The 17,331-nt window shown below is 40.9% G+C and overlaps 1 protein-coding gene across 1 annotated transcript; it reads right to left on the bottom strand.

Moving 5' to 3' along the window:
• Window positions 1-218: 218 nt before the first annotated feature.
• FZD10 (frizzled class receptor 10) lies at window positions 219-3,016 on the bottom strand. The gene has a single exon (XM_048964633.1). It carries the CDS (start codon window positions 3,002-3,004, stop codon window positions 1,247-1,249), a length of 1,758 nt encoding a protein of 585 aa, XP_048820590.1. The 5' UTR covers window positions 3,005-3,016; the 3' UTR covers window positions 219-1,246.
• Between the last annotated feature and the right edge of the window lie 14,315 nt (window positions 3,017-17,331).

The following is a 17,331-nucleotide window of genomic DNA, read 5'->3' as shown; positions in this document are numbered from 1 at the left end:
CACTTATCTGATCTCAACTAGCAATTTCTTTGGAGGAAATTTTTGTTCTATCTGATTGTACGCGCTGTCCAGTATAACAACTACTGTATTCAAAGTGTGCTTTTACCAAAAGGCTGAAGGAGCAAGTTTATTAACCACAAAGCACGTTAGAGAAAGTTTAGAAAACACAAAATTATCAAACTAAAGAGCATATTTTATTTTTAATAAAATAGCGGAGCATGAAAAATAATTGTATATTACAAATATATACAGCCAAAACTGTGCACCCCCAGCACAGTAAAGAGCATCACTCTATACAAAGCTTCCCTTTGCAGAATCTAGTGCTTCTTGATCTATTCATAGTGAGAATTTGTTTAACAATAGAAAGAGTCAATAAGCCCTTTGGGTCTCTTTGAATTGACACCCCCCCTTCTTTTTTTTTTTTTTTCCACAAATCAGTCCAAACGTGTATAACATTGGCTTGATTTCCATTAAAAAGCCACAAAATGTAACACTAAAGGGTTTCTGAGGACTAGACCTCTTAGTTCTTTTGTTAAGAGATTTCTTTTGTTGTCTTTATGTACAGCAAAATACTTGTTTCTCTTTTCATGTCATGGTAAGGAAAAAAAAATGTATTGCACATTATTCTTGCTCACAAAGTTTGTGTCTGGTGCAGGAAGTTTCTCTTCTAGTGAAAGAATATTAGTGAGCATTATAGATTGAACCTATTTTTAGGCACCACAAACCCAACGGTCTGGGATGAGTCGTAAAGGATTTCTCTCTCTCAAAGTTAGCACGGAAGTTGCTTTCCCAGAGCAGTGAGGACAAACCTCTGGGGACTTTCCTTTCCTTAAGAGACAATGCTCACTTGGGTGCTTCTAAAAGAAAATCATTGCTCCATAAAACTTGGCTATATCTGGTTACTCAGAAACCTGTAGGAAATCCAGCTCAGCTACATTAAAAAGTTAAACAAGTTATTTTGTTGTTGTTGTTGTTGCTTTTTGTCTGTTTTTCTTTAACTATCTGAGGGCCGGATTAAGTACATAACTAAAAATTAGTAACAGAAGAGGCTGTTTTAGTTCACAATATTTCTTTCACTGAAAACCTTTCCACAAGTACATTTACCTTCAGTATTTAACCAGGTCCTGAATTCAGTATGACATTTTGCCTTGAGGTATTAAAGTGTCCTCTGCCAAAAAACAGCACCATCTATTTTTTAATTTTGGACCTCTACTGTGGATATTTGTCAGTCTCATCTAAAGCCTATTCATACACAGGTGGGTGGTTGTAACGTGGATTCATACTTTGCAAGGTGAGTTTTCTGTGGATGCTGAGGTTTTTTGTAGATTCCACTACTGGTAATAACGCTTGCAGGTTTTCTCCTACTTCTCTTCTTTAATCTTCGACTACAAACGTTCTGCCAGGACTGAAGAGTCTTGGAAGTCCAGATCCACATCCCACTAGTAATGCCCACAACTAACAACATAAAAATTTTGACCATAAAAATTTCTACTGCTGGAATGGAATTATTCATCATGCAGTCTAAATTTTTAGTCTGATTGTTCATCTTGCATTTCTGTTGAGTTGCCACAATTTTCCAGTAATCCATATTAAGTCTTTCATAAAAATAGCAAGCTATGACACAAGTTGCAGGCACTGTGTACAAGACTGAGAAGACACCAATCCTGACCATGAGTTTCTCCAACTTGTCGGTATTTTCTCCACCTGTTTTCATCACCCTTCTGATATGAAAAAGGGCCACAAAACCAGAAAGAATAAAAGAAGTGCCAATGATTAGATAACAAGCCAAAGGAATGAGTACAAACCCGGTCAAGGCATTCACATCCATGCTTCCAACATAGCACAGCCCTGTCAGCTCATCTCCAGCCACCCTTCTCATAACTAGGATCATTATGGTCTTCACAGCTGGAATGGCCCAGGCTGCCAAATGAAAGTAGCTACTGTTTGCTTCAATTGCTTCGTGCCCCCATTTTTTCCCAGCCGCCAGAAACCAAGTTAAAGTCAAGATTACCCACCACAAGGAACTGGCCATACCAAAGTAATACAGAACCAGGAACACAATGGTGCAGCCAGTGCTCTCCAGTCCCTCTTGGATGACATAGAGCTGGCCACTGTCCCTGTCGCAGGCAATGCTCTCAGCACCCGAAAAGAGGCGGATGATGTACCCCACAGAGTAGACACAGTAGCACATAGAGAGGAAGATGATGGGCCTCTCGGGGTACTTGAAACGCTGAGGATCTATCAGAAAAGTGAGTACAGTGAAAGCGCTGGAGAAAAAGCACAGAATGGACCAGATGGCAATCCAAATGACAGCAAACTGCTTGTCATCCTTGCTCCAGTAAACATCAACCCCCGGGGTGCAGAGCGGTGCGCAGGAAGCGCTCTTTTCCACGTGGTGGAACTTGCCCGGATTTTCACAGGAGGTTCTGCTGAGGCTGTCCTTGTGCTGCTGCAGGTCATGGCCACTGCTAGGCCTCTGTGGCCGGAACATGGGTGGCAGCATGCTGGATCCCCTGGGCGGCTCGTCTGACCCGTTGTTGGGGGCCTCCATGCACAGGTAATTGGGGTCGTTCTTGTTGGGCAGCTTGCTGCAGTCTAAGGAGTCTGGCCATTTGAAGTTGAACTGCTCCATGATAGGAGAGCATTTCAGCCTCGCCTGCTCACACATGACCCTGCAGGCTGGGATCGGTGTTGAAACCTGCTCAGTGCACATAGGGGCATAGAGGGAGCAGAGGAAAAATTTCAGATGGCTGTGGCAACCGTACTCCACCAAGGGGGCAAACTCGTGTAGTTGAATGGCCGCTTCCCTTTGGTTTTCGTGTCCCATCAGGTTCGGCATCCTCGTCATGTTGTACCCTATATCCTTGCACATGGGGATTTCGATCGGCTGGCACCTCCCGTCGCCGGGGCGCTCAATGTCTATGGAGCTTATCCCCGCGCAGCGCTCTGCGAGCCAGCAGAGCGCCAGGACGGCCCGCACCAGGTTCCCTGCGGCTGGCCCCATGTCGGCCGGGGGTCAGTGCGGCGGGTCACTGCGGCGGGGGCTGCATCGCGTCCGGCCCCTGCGAGGCAGCGCGGAGGGCACGGCGGGGCTCAGGTCAGCATCGCCAGGGCCGCTCGGCCCCGCCAGAGGAGCGGGGAGGCGGGCGGGGAAGTTCGCGAACAGCCAGGGGAGGAAGAAGTGCCCCCAGCGCACCGACGAGCCGAACTTACTGCGGGGAGCCCGGCAACTTTCTTTTCGCCGGGCTTCCACTTTGGCGAGCCGTCTTTCCAGCACCCTTCCTGCTCCTCCTCCTCCCTCGAAGCGAAGGCAGAGCGATCAAGGCAGATCCGAGCGATCACCTCTTCCACTCGCACATGTCCCGGGCGGCTTTCGGTGCAGCGAGCTCCTCCGGGGATTTTCCTCTTCCTAGAGCGGGTCACGGCTCCGGACTTTTTCGCCGAGAGGTGGGGATTGGTTTATCCGAGCGTAGAATAAAGGAGGAGGAGGAAATATCTAAGCCATTGAAGAGGGGGGCCTGGAAGATCTGCCCCCTCGGCTCTCCGGCCCCGCGCCGCGCAGAGCTGAGCCGAGCGCTGCCTGCCTGCCTCCCCCCGCAGGGAACTCCGGGCCGAGCAGCTGGGGCTCCGGGGGCGGCTGGCTCCGAGGAGAAAATAAAATACAACAAAAAAATAAAAACCTGTGCAGGATCCGCCTTGCATACGACATCCACTTTGCATGAGAAAGGTGAAGCTGACACGGTGATTACTTTCCAATCACTCGAAACGCCTTGAAACCTCCTTAAGGACCCCTACAGGTTCTCCTTGATCAGCACAGATTAGAAAAAGCCCCATTTGTTTCTCTCTCCTCCTGTCTTTCCTTCCTTTCTCCTCTCTCTCCCGTTGCCCTCCCTTGAAAGTTTAACAAGATCCTTTCTCTGGAAGGCGTCAGCCTCTCCTCCCTCGCCCAGGTAGGAAGCCAGGCAGGGCGAGAGCCGCAGACTTCGTGGCTCCTAATAAGAGGGCTGAAGGTGGTACCTCCTTGACTGCCTTTATTGGAGGGAGGGCAATGCTTTAGCAGGGAGGATGTGGGGAGGAGGAGGACGCATTTTATGGCGAGTGCTGTAAACTCTTCGCTGCCAGGGTCATAAAATATGCTCGCTTTCAGCCTGGAATCTCAGCTGTTTTCAAACGCTGTGCTTTGTTTCGAATTGCTAAATGAACAGGACAGATAGGATTGCTGGAAATTATGTTTTTAATCACAGTATGGCATCTCTTGAAAAGTAGCTTTTTTTTTTTTTTTTTTTTCTGCTTACATAAGAAGCCCTAAAAGCGGCATACCCTTAAGAAAGTGACTTCATCCACTATAGAAAAGAAACATACAGATTTTGGAGACAGAGATCATTTTTCAGTGAGTTGTGTGTACTTTCTGAGTTAAGCTTCGAGATTTACACTGCTTATTGGTCCATCAGACATAGAAGGAAGAAGTTAAAGCCCCAGCCAAGCTAGAATTCACAGATGTACGGACCGAAAGGAGCGCAGTGATCAGAAGTCAAAAGATGAGCCCTACTTTACTGTTATTTTTAATTATTATTATTTACTTTGAGCTCAGTTTTAGCAAACATATTAATGAAGAAGGAAAATCTCTCTCTTCACTCAGGCTCGCCCACACAAACTGGGCTCCTCTCCATGACTGCCTGTTTCTTATCGGAGCGAACACGGATTCTCCTGGAAACTACCAAATCCCGCAGGGTCAGAGCTAATACCCCACCAGCCTCTAGAAAGGAAACTGTTGGCTTCCTCAGCTGTGATAAGGGTGAAACGGATCCAGGCAAGGACAACAAACCAGGCTAGGGCTTGTCTTTGAAAAGCCTGAAGATGCAGCTAGTTTTTGCTCAGGAGTAAAAGCCATCATAAATTTGTTTTAAAACAGTACATATATATATATATATGTTTTAATGGCTTTTGGGTGGATTGAAGAGATCACACTTCTAAGGCAGTGGTCTTTGGGGCTGACCTTTCCTGGGCACTCAGAGATTCCTTAGGCAATGTTATAAAAGCAGGCAGTGTTACGAGCAAAATAAGCTGTATTTATTTTAGTGGGTCTGTGTGTATGTATGTGTGTGAGAGCGAGTGTGTGTTGGGGCATTTCCATTCTTCATTAATCTAAGCCTATTTTCTTAGTATTTGTATGCATCCCAATTCCTCTTCTGGAGAGCTCAGCTGGGGGTGGCAGAGAAGTGTGGGGAAAGCTTTCACAAGGGACAAACCACCTTTTAAAACTTCCCTATTGCTTAAGATGAAGTTATTAAATATTGGTTGTGTTCAGCTTGTTTTTGAGGTTGATTTTCCTATTTTCAACAAGTATTTCTGTAGAGCACTTTATATCACCATTCTCATTTAAAAAAAAAAAAAAAAAAAAAAACCTAGAAAAAACACATTAAACAAAACCCAGTGTGTTGTATTCTATAGCACATAGAGGCCTTTTTCTCCAAAGTGGCCAAAAGAAATACAAATAAAAATGAGGATAAAAGGAAAGGGATAAAAAAAAACCCCACAATCAAACCTTTGTAGTTGTGCCTCTCTTAATTGATCTTTTATGTGCCAATTTAAATCAGCCTTGTTTTTCTAGCCATTATTTTAGCCATTGCATCTTGCTTTAGATCATTTATTTCACTTCCTATATTTTTGAAGAGCCATCTAGGAGCATATTCCATTCAACGAGCCTGAGTCGGTGAAACTAACAAATAGAACGTTATTATAGAAAAATGAGAGCGCTGAGAAATCAGCAACTGGAAGATACCTCTGTAACTAATAAATGAAAAGAGCCTTTTGATGGCTCCAGCTGAAAAGATATTTTATTTTATTTTTTTCTCCTGTGTGTGGGATTTGAGATGTGTGATTCTATGGAGCAGCCAGGCACCCCTGCTGCTAGGCCCTGGCTAGGAGTTGGCCCCCCTCTGGCAAATGTTATGGAGAATTGGGAGGAATTTTATGGCTGTCTTTTCCCTCAGCTCTTTTTTCTTTTGTCTTCTTTGAAGAATGACTTTAGACATTTTATTTACATATTTAACCATGGATGAAAGAGGAAAAAGAAAGCATTTGGGCCGTTGTGGGAATAGCGATATGTTTAAATTAATGGAAATCTTATTAGGCTTCTAAAATTTTAAGCAAAAGATTTTTAATGAAACTTTATAATTAAACATGATTTCAAATAATGTGCCAACTCGCAGGAAAGATACGTTTCTCCCTCCAGCCATCCATCTCCACACCTCCCCAAAATGTGCAGAGGAATCGTCTGTATTTAAAGTCCAGCTCATCTTCTGTCCCATAAGCAAAAGATTAAAAAACCTGAATGTTTAATAAGGCATCTCAACATTTAAACCGTAACTGAATATTTTGTAGGTGTAGCAAAGCATAAACAAGACAAGAAAAAGCCCACTCTCCCCCCATCCGTGGAATGGCAAAGTTTAATGCTGTGTAATCTGCAACAGTGGCAGTGTAATAAAATACTTTGATATGGGTAACGGTGAAAATCAAAGTTGCATCTACTCTATACATGTTAGAGTCAATGGAAATTGCAGTGCTAGGCAAGGTTTTCTGAAATGGGATTAAAGAAAACCCAAATAATCCCTTTGAGATAAAATGTTCTGACGCTTCAGCAGTAAAGAGAAATGAAATGATAGGCTTGGGGAGTTAAAGAGTTAATTAATACATTAAAGAATTGTAATGAAATACACGAGCTCTTATAATAAGTGTGTTGTAATGGAACGTGAACTTATACTGCTGACCTTCAGTTTAAAAATTCTGGATCTATCACTATTTCAGATTTAATGTTTTGTGGTCTCTGTTCGTCACAAAAAAGAGATGAGTTTAATGTTAGTCCTATTCAATAATCCTCTCCTCCTCTATATTTGGTGCTGATTCATCCGGACACCTTTTAACTGTTTGCATCTGCTAGATTTTGTTACCAAAATGAGATGTGTAACACATATGTATGTATATATACATGCAGACACATATATATATAAAAACCATACAAAAGGTGCTGACTGTAAAAGAAAAAGATCACACACCCACAAAAGCAATCTGATAGCAATTTTATCAATTGAGAAGCCTTCCTTCCTTTCTGAATTTCCACTAGGTATTCATAAAATTAAATGGCACGCAGCAAATGTTTGCTTTTTAAACCAAATGAGCTCATTTCTCCCTAGCCACAGAATCTTTGTAGCACTTTTCCTCCAATATTTAAATAAACACGTCTGCCTAATAGGACAGGCATACTGAGAAATATTCCCATGCAAGTGCGAATATTCACAATGCACAAAAGTTTTAATTACCTTAGAAAGCCACCACCACCAACAGTTAAAAGAATTAAAAACAAAAACAAATCATAAATGGATGAGTGGGCTGTATAGTATTGCTCTAATACAATTTAGCTGGCTATTTTAAGGGCACTTCCCTTGAAATGTGGTTTGAAATATTACCAAAGGTTCGACGGGGTGCATTAGTGTGAATTGCAAATCAGAACATTTCTTTAATCCCCTTTTCATGGCCTGGCTTCGGATCAGTGGCATCTAAGGGACTCCCCACTGATTCTGGCTCAGGAGGAACCATTCACTGGGGCAGCTTCCCTCCTCTATTCCCACAGTCCAGAAAACAACACCACAGACAGACACCCTCCAACTAAATTAGATTAAACTCCTTCTCTTCCACAGCACATTAGCCTTTTCACTGCCCAAGATTCATTATTCAGCTACTTCTAATTTAAAGATACAGTATTTTTCTCCTGTTTGGAGCAAAAACAAAAACAGCAACTTAAAAAAAAAAAAAAAGAAAGAAAGAAAATCAAAGCCAAAACAGAATAAATAAAAGATTCCTTCTCAGAAATAAATGCAATAATTTTAGAAGTATGTAAAAGTAGAATATCCTTCTCACTTCTGCTCTCATATTACCAGGCCAGTATCGTCCTAAAGCACAGGCCACAGCAGAAAGTTCTGTAGGGACTAAAGAAAGGAAAGGCCCAGTAAAAAGGAATCACACACAGATTTTCTTCCCTTATACACACTGCCCAGTAAGCTTCACTTGCCATTCCTTTTGCATGCATTCTTTGCGTGATACCTTGCAGCCAGATCTAGACTCCAAAGGCACACACATAGTGAGAACTGCATATGATAGCAGAGATTAATTAGCTCTGTTCTAGTCACTTACTCTTTTTTTTTCTACCTGTAAGTTCCCCTCTCTTGCTTTCCAAGGGAAAAACCAATCTTTTAATGGCACCCTCACTCTGTTTCCAGATATGAGTGTGTACTATGTTCACTCATAGAAACCCAAGTAGCTATGAGCAGGCAGGAGCAGTAAGATCCCAAGGTCTGGATGACTGTTTCTGCACTTGCAGGTTTGCATCAGACACTGCAGGTTTTCAGCATAGGAAGTCCCAATTTTGGTCACTGTTTTACATAACCCACATTAACTCTGTACCTCCTGGATGGTGCAAAGGAGAAAAGGGATAATCTCCGTCCCTTAATCTTCTCTAGTGTAAGAAAAAAACAAACAAGGATGTCTTCTACAGAAGAATCTCTGCTCCTCATGCTGTTTGTAAAGCATCAACAAAGTATTTTTACAATAAGACTCCAATACAACCATTTGCAGCATCCAGCTTGGAGAGAGCTGGAAAATGAAGTTGAGTTTTTCTTGTCTGGAAGATACTCTTAGTGCCTGCAGCTCCCCGCTGTAGTTTCAGTGTCTCTCTAAATTAGCAGCTGGATTATGGAAAGGTGACTGGGAGATGAAAGCAGTCTGAATTATAAACCAATATTTCTGACTTATGCATGTTACCCTATTTCACCCAAGCTTGCAGCTGATCAAAGATGTGGTGTCTGGCTCTCCTTGGTCCACCAAGGACCTTCACAGCTAGGCAATAATCTTGTGGAAATCTCCCTTCTTTGCCGTTAAAATTTTGCAATGCTGTAATTTTCCTTCTCATCATTCATTCGATCACCTACATATCGTTCAATTCAGCTTTCTTCCCACTATTATATCTTCTAATTGCCTATGCAGTGCCAAAGGCTTTTGGGTGCCTCTGGTCTAGGCAGGGAGTTTCAGAATTAGGATGAATAAATGTATTTATTACTGTAGAGTACAGGAAGGTCTATTTCCCTAATACTAACTATCATTCATTCATGAACTTCCAGAGCAATTTACAAAAACCCAATTGACTGAGAGGCACTCTGCTTTGCTCATGCGAAAGCTTGATTGGAAAGATCAGGCTTTCTTGTGAAGGTTCCAGGACTGATGTATGCTGTTCAGGCCTGAAAGCTATCTCTATGAAAAGAATGGAGGGGGGCAGAGTTGTAGTTATAGACAGGCCTGAGGACTGCAAGTTTGGGAGGCTTAGTCTCTCTTCCATTAATACTTCATGCTGTTTTGGTGGTGGAAGAAATTGCCTGTGGGCACTGATGCAAAAGATAATTTCCAGCTGTCTATAACTGTTGAAGTAGTCACATCCCAGCTTCTGTACCCAGCCTATAATATTCAGAACGACTGGGGGCTGGCCAGAAGTAAAGAATTAGAATATGCAATTAGAAAGGGAATGAGGTTTGTCAGACTGGTGCCAAAGTAAGCAAATATGAGCTGGAGATTGCTGGTGCCCTGACAAGGAAGTGTTGTTTTTCCTTTCAAAATGCCTCAAGGATGGCACAAAGAGTTTTTCTGTATCCACCACTCCTTTCCTATTTTACTTGTTTAAACTTTTATCAGTACCTTAATGCTTAGGTGGTTTTGTTTTGTTTTGTTTTGTTTTGTATTTTCACAACACTTTCTACATCAAAATGACATTTAAACTTTTCTAAAGCTTGCCTAATTTGTGCACATAGAAGACACTAAGTAGGATCACATATTCTTTTGCTGGAGATGATACACCTATCCAGAAACAAATAAACTAGAAATCAGCTTGGTTTTGGACTTCTCCAGTTCTTGGAGTATAATGGTTTAAAAACTATCTAGAAGCTTTGACCTACAAAAGTTGAAAAATCTCCTTCACTGAAAATCAGTGACAGGAAAAAAAAACTCATTTTTTTCATCTCTACTTTAATGTCAAATTACTGGCCGTAAACCTCAGAGGAACAAAAGCAGATTGGGAGAGGGTTGGAAGGTGATTCACAACTTAATGCAGGGGCCATTCTGGCTCAGCACCATCTCCTGAGACAATTACAGCAGATGAAATGCAGTAGCTTTCTGACATATCTCCCTTTGTCCTTATCTTTGATGCTGCTATGTGATCCTGGGAGGGCCAGTCCAGCTCTTTGCCCACCGTAGTGGATACCAGGTTTGTTAGCTAAATAATAATGATATCTCAGCTTTTTTATCCAACGCAGTTCCTTTACAGTACTACATGTTGTATTGCATTGCACTTCACAGTAAAGGTGGTGGCAGCCTCAATAACACCCTTTTCTGAAGTTCCGTATAAAGGTTTTCAAATCATTTTTCGGAAGTCAGGCAAGGGACGTTTACCTGCCTGCTACCAGACTGGTTTTCTTTGATTTATCACTTTACCTCTTCAGAAAGTTTTTTACTCTAACATTATTTTAAAAACTCTGAGGGGAAAAAAAGTTTGGAAATCTGCAGTACATCTCCTCTCAACCACTATAATATAAGAGCAGCCTTATTTATCAGCTGTCTTAGACTGCAGAAAATAGAATCCTAGCATAAGATGCCTTCATCTTTCAAGTTCAGTTTCCTTTATCAGAGCCCTTTAAAAGTGGCTGCAGTACAGACCCACGTCTCTCAGTGATTTGCAACTGTTAATGTTCATGTTTTATTACTGTGTAATTTCATGTTTTAAAAATCCTTGTGAAAGACTGTAGGTAACTGCTTCTGTACCTGGCATAAAGAAGATAAAGTAGGATACAAAACACGGACCTGCATCAGAAACTGAAAGAACGTCACAGAAACGCAGGCCTTCCATTTGAATTCCAACCCGGCTGCCACTGACAGAGAAAATAAATCTTTTCATTTCTCAGATGTTTACCAAGAGCTGTCATTTGCTGGAGAGCACTCCAAGCCAGGCCTGAAAGACAAATACGGTGTGCACTGTACAGATAGAGTTGACTCTTGTCTCCTTGAAACAGTGTCTTGAGATACCAAAACAGAGAATATGGTTGTTGCATATTAACATCACGCTGTACAGTTAATAGTGTGCTGCCCAACACATACCTCTTGTTAAGCAAAGGGGAGAAAGCAGAGCGATTTTGAGAATCACTGCATGTCAGTGTTAGGGAACAGCTTTTGACAGACAACCATGGATTTCTCCAACTATTGCAGCCACACAGTAAATCCATGCACATCATCAGCAGCAGAATATAGGTGTGTACAAAGCACATCTCTGAACTTACTACTGCTTACACATGCTTTGCAAACTCATCTAACAGCCTTCAGGATATAGAACAAAATTAAGCTATTTTGTTAAGCATGCAGAAGAATTAATGAAAACAAGAGGAGCATGAGAGCACACTGAAGCTTTGCATCGGTGCTACAGCTACAGAAGTGCGTGCCTTCAACAGTGATGTTATGAGCTCTGCTGGCCATTGTCAGCACATGGCCAGCACAAAGTGAGCCAGATCACACATGCTTTTTCCCTCTGTTGTTTTCTTACCCAAACAGTAGATAACCATCACTGTTAGGACTAAACCCGGGTTTTATTGGAAGCAAAGTCTTCGCTGCACATTTCAAAGGAAGCAGTTATTGTCTTTCCAATTACATCATACTTCAAAATCTGTAGTGCTATCACAGCACTGGCCCACACGTGGGGCACAATTGAAACAGGTTAACTCTAGAGCTAGAGTCTCTAGTCCAGGATGTAGAATAAGACACAAAGATTTCCAAAAGAGTGAGGCCATACCAGCATGAAATACAGTGAGAGTTACATTTAGATCACTCTCAGCTGTTTAGGTTTTTTCCCCAGTTTATTTTCATTATTATTATTTGGAAATTATTTAAATATGGTGGAAGACGGGACCTCTTAGTCTGAAATATTTGCCTCTGCTGAATGAACTGCACAGTCAGAACAGCAATGATTTAATTATAACGATAAGCATTAATGGAAAAAGCTTCTGTGTACACAAGCATTTTGTCTGACTTTGTTCCTCCTATCTTAAAATGAAGAATATTCTATTAGTAAATGGGAAGTGCTCTGACGCTGTAGTTTGGGGTGTTCTGTTACTTCATGAGAAGGTGATCAGAAAATTCAGACATTTGGGACGATGCAGATGGACCTTTTAAGATTGGCTGCGAGTTCAGGACACATAGTGTTCCAGTTTTGGCAATCTCAGGGGCACAGAAAGAGCATTACATGTCGCAGACATTAGGCAACCAAGTATACAGAATCAATTCAAAGCAGCTGTCCAAGATCAGAAATTTTAGAGGAGCTATAGGGTGAATTCTTCCATCTATGCATCTTTTTTTCGGAAGGGGGATTGCAAAGGAGGAGGGAATGAAAAATTGATACTGCTCTGTGCTCCAGATGAAAGAACAAACATAATTTTATTTTCTTTAATGACTGTACTGGATTCTGAAATTAAACCCAGCGGGTAAAAAGATCCTGTGTAGATTTCAAAAGAGATCATGCAGTCTGTCCATGCGCTAAGTCAGGCACATTTTTTAAGCCTTGCCATGTTCTGTAAAAGTGAAAAAGGGTTATCCCTCTAAGCATTCCACTTTTCAAAGACATCTATCTCTTTCTACCTTCCACAAGTCAATGGATATTCCAAAATAAGTGTCATCCTAACTTAATATATCATTTTCTGATTCCTCCCTCTAACTTTATAAGGAGAATCCTGCATGTTCTGCATTATATTTTATTAGAACTCAACATACAGACAGCACTCTTTTTAAGCCTCGCAGCAGAACCAGACAGCAACAACAAACAGCCATATAAACAACTGAATATAATTCTCAGTACAGATTTTAAACCAACTGAACTGAGAATAGCTAACCTTCACTCTGAACTCACTCCAGCTGCAGGTTAATGCAGTTAATTGCAGAGCACCTGGTCTAAGCCTCAGGTATATGAATCATCCCCACAGCACACCTTTCAATCTTTTATTCTTATGTAATTCCCCGGGGCAGCTGACAGTGCCTGTTTAAGCTTTGTTCCTAGTGGGTGTGCCAATATGCTGTCAGAATGCCTTTATTATATGCAAAAGAATGGTCGTACTTTAAAGCATGCTTATGTATTTCCAAGGCTGTGGTTGGAGCACACACCGACTCCAGCAGCGATACGGACCTAACAAGTAGCTTCTGTCCCTCCAAAGGAGCTTTGCTGCGTGCTGCTGCTCCCAGGCTGGGTGCGTGTTGCACCTAACAAGCTTTGTTCCCCAGGTCATGCTGTGAACAGGGCAGGAAATTGAGATGTCTCAATCAACCCCAAAAACATTTACAGATTTATGACACCAAAACAGTGTATAACATCAAGCTGGTATTTCTTCTGGATTTGGCACGTTCTCACACGGCCTGTGAGTGTGGATGCATGTATGTATATACGTGTCATTTATTTCTATGTAAGACAGAAATGCATTTCAGTGTTTATGCACATGTGCATTACTTCAAACAGTCATGCAGTACATCCTTTGAGAACCAGAGCTAGTCCTCTTTAGCTTGATAAACTTTTTTTTTTTAATGCCACAGGTAAATTGCATAGCTTTACCCATGGAAAACCTGTTCTCAGACATAGATTTATTTCCAACAGCAATAAAAGACATACTGAATTAGCTGTTTACTTAAATACCATAATGTATGTACATATAGCATATGTACAACAATGTGAGTTTTATAAATAACTGCATATGTATAAATAGACATATCTGGCACTGGAATGCCTACAGAGTCTTTTCCCTATGGGTGAACTACTTGTAGATACTTGTAAGTTCTTGCTAGTCTGGGATTGATTACGTCTGCTTATTAAGGTGGTTTTCAGCTTAAACTGGTAAATATTATTTAAAAAAGGGTGGAACAGTGTTTTGAAAACAGTTGGTCACTGCCTTATCTTGCACAAAATGTAACTGTGAAAGCACCATCTTATTTATCTTCATATGTATTCACTGAATTACATTTTACATCTGTTTAATGCAACTGTGTCACATGGAATCCTTCAGCTATCAGTGATAAACAAAGAACATGAAACTGAAGACCTGAAGAAAGCTAGTGGAGAAACAGTTGTGAAGAGAAGGCAAGTGAGTTGCATTGAGCATGTACGTTGTGCATAAAATTAATGATACCCTGCTCAATAATTGTGTTATAGGAACGACAGTCTGGAAATTATAAAACTGCCCTCTCTTTGACAGTACTGATTTCTTGCTTCTTTGATGTGTGTTAGCACAGAATATTAGGTTACTCCTTAAATTACACACAAATAACAATCAGACGTTGCCACAACAGTCCTGACGTCGTCATCTTTTCCATTATGCCATTCCACTACATTTGTTGGCAAACTACCATTCAAATATCAAAGTGCACACTCGTAGTATTTACAATTTCAATCTACTTATTTTCAGCCAGCCTGATGCACTTTGCTCTTGCTTCACTGAATGTCCACATATATGAGTATATTGTGAGTGTAAGATACTGAATTTCTGTTTTCAGAGCATTTGATGTTTGCTTTGCCCAAGCATCAATGAAAGTGCAAAGCCACAGGAAATGTTTAGCTATGCCCTGCAATGAGTGGGAGCATTCTGAGGATACAGATCTGTGAGACAGAAAAGGCCAAAACTGCTTTCTCTGTAACTGACATCAAAATTCCTGCTGACTTAATGGAGCCAGGACTTTGTAGCCCAAGAAGTCATTTTCAAATGAAGCTTCTGTGCCTCCAGTGAGACCACGTCTGAAGGGCGAGTGATGGATCCAACAGAGCTGGCCATTAAGCCATCCTTACAGGCTGCAGATAAATTCTGTTATATAAACACAAGCATTTCTATCTACGATACCTGGCTAAGTAGTTACCTTTGATGTCTGTGAAGAACATTGGTCACCTTATTATTATTATCTATGAATAAAATCAAAATAATTTAAATGGCTCCCTTAGTTACATGCTATCTACAGTCAATCCTAGGGCTTTAATCCAATCAATATTTAGGCAATTTGAAATCATGGCAGCATGTCCTCCCCCTTTATAATCCCTGCTGACTAGTACAACTGGATGGGATACATCTGCATTCTACACTGTAATGACACTGATGCACATCTTCCTTGACGTGACAAGAGAATCCAAATTATGCAATTTATTATCTAAAAAGGTTTACTCAAGTTCAGGCATAACTCACCTACTATAAATTAAAATGAATTCATTCTTCTTCAAGGGCCTGAACAAGGTCTCTGCATTGCTATAAGCTGTTTCAGTGATGCACAGTGGAGAATTTCACCATGAGCATTGGGACCCATTTTATAATGTCTCTAAAGTGGAATATATTAAAAAGTCAACAGTGATTCAGAGTCCATGAAATAAATGCAAAGTTGCTCCAGCAGCTCTAATTTTGTTCAATTATGGAGTCTAGAATTTAGTCTAATGTCTTAATGTGTTCACTGTTCTTGTGCTTATCTTTACATAAAAACCAAACCAGCTTGAAATTCAACTGATTTTTTTGTTTGTTTGTTATTGGAGTAAATATAATTTTATCATCAATTTGGTTTACTTCCCTTTTTGCTTTTCCATACCAAAACAGTGAAATAATATAGTTACCATACCATAATCTTTCTATTTCCAGTGTATTTTCCCAGGTACTTCTGCAGAATCTTCCTTACAGTTCTAATACAAGTGTTTATAAAAAATGCTCTGTAAAGGTAAAGCAGAGAATAGACACATCCCTTCTCGGCTCTTATGATGAATGCTTGCTGCCACAGGTCATAAACTTTAAAGCATTTATTTCAAACAAAGGACTGTTATTATCTAGGGGAGTTATCTGTTAAAGGGGAAAGCAAAGAGGAATTCTATAATTTAGTTTAGGAGTATTCAGCTGGTCTTACAATTTTTTTGTTTGTTTTTTTAAGGTGAAGAAAAAAGTGTGGAGTTCGTTTTACTTAGCTGCTAACCTCTTGCCAGATGAATGGGCTAGAAGGGATTTATATAGACAAAATATAAGCTAAATTGTAGCAGTTCAGACTCATCTGTTGCTGCCCCGTCTCCCTTCAGAATTAGCTTACTGTAGCCAAGGAAAGTTTTGGTCCACAGAGTATCCATTAATCTTCTTTATTAGTGGAGATCCTTTTTGAGTCTCAGATCTTATTGCCTCATGAAATGGTAGCACAGGAGAAACCCACCCAGCTTTATGGGCTAAGGCAAGTAATCAATCAGTGCAAACGACGGTGCCAAGCAGACAAGATTTAATAAAAAGAATGAATGGAACCAGCTAAGCCTGCAGGGACAGATGAACCTACTTCTCATTTTCTGTTTATTAAAAGCATTCATATCAATTTGTCATGTGGAAGCATTTAGTTCATTCGAGCAAAAGTGTAATTTAAAAATCCTATTAATAATACTTTAAAAACACAGACTGTCAAATTCTTTAAAAACAGATGATAAGGAAACTAAAGTGGCAGCTTAAGGCATCTAATTCCAACCCCAGTGCAAGATTTACCAAACAATGGGGCAAACCTTTCCTGCAACTATTCTGAAGCTAACATAGTCACATGTTTGCAGAAGGCATGGATTTAGGAAAACTCTTCCATTCTCTGCCCTCCAAAGGCCAGATATGAATTTCTCTTACATTATAGATTTCTTCAAAACAATTTCTGAGATTTATCTTTCCATTTGCTCCAACTGGCTATGAACTTAATTCAAGAGACTTGTAAAAGGTCCTGAAAAACCCACCAGGCTTTTTTTTCTCTGAAATCAGAAGCACTGTGCAAGATCCTCCACCACTGAGACCAAAAGGCTCGCATTCTGGCTAAAGGTACTTGCTGTGTTTTGCATGATCATGCAGGTCTCATTATCCATGATACAGAAAGGAGCCTAAATAGTAACTTGTTCACTGGGCAGATCTAAGTCAGGCCAAGTCAGTCCATTAACAGCTGTGGTTGTTGCTCCTGGGAGAATACTCTTGGCAAGTTATTTTATGTGACAATTCATCCTCTTCCCCATTCCCAACAACCCCCTCCACCCCCCTCCCCTCCAAGAAAAACCTAGAAAGCTAACTCTGCTGCCCTGTTTCTCTGTGTCTGTAATCATGCAAGTTTTATTTTTATGAGTTAGAATGATGGTGTTTGACTCATTGCTGTCCTTGTCTCTGCAGTAAGATATGCTCCTGATCAGTGCCTGCTGAAATGACAGTCCTTTCACTTACTTGAGCTATCTATGATTCAGAC

Source organism: Lagopus muta, chromosome 17, assembly GCF_023343835.1.
Source record: "Lagopus muta isolate bLagMut1 chromosome 17, bLagMut1 primary, whole genome shotgun sequence".
In the NCBI taxonomy this organism is placed as follows: domain Eukaryota; kingdom Metazoa; phylum Chordata; class Aves; order Galliformes; family Phasianidae; genus Lagopus; species Lagopus muta.
The sequence above is the reverse complement of the archived record's forward strand: the minus strand, read 5'-3'. Positions and strand labels throughout refer to the sequence as shown.

Excerpts from the sequence above, each read along its gene's own strand:
- FZD10 (XM_048964633.1), bottom strand. The coding sequence starts at position 3,004 with ATGGGGCCAGCCGCAGGGAACCTGGTGCGGGCCGTCCTGGCGCTCTGC.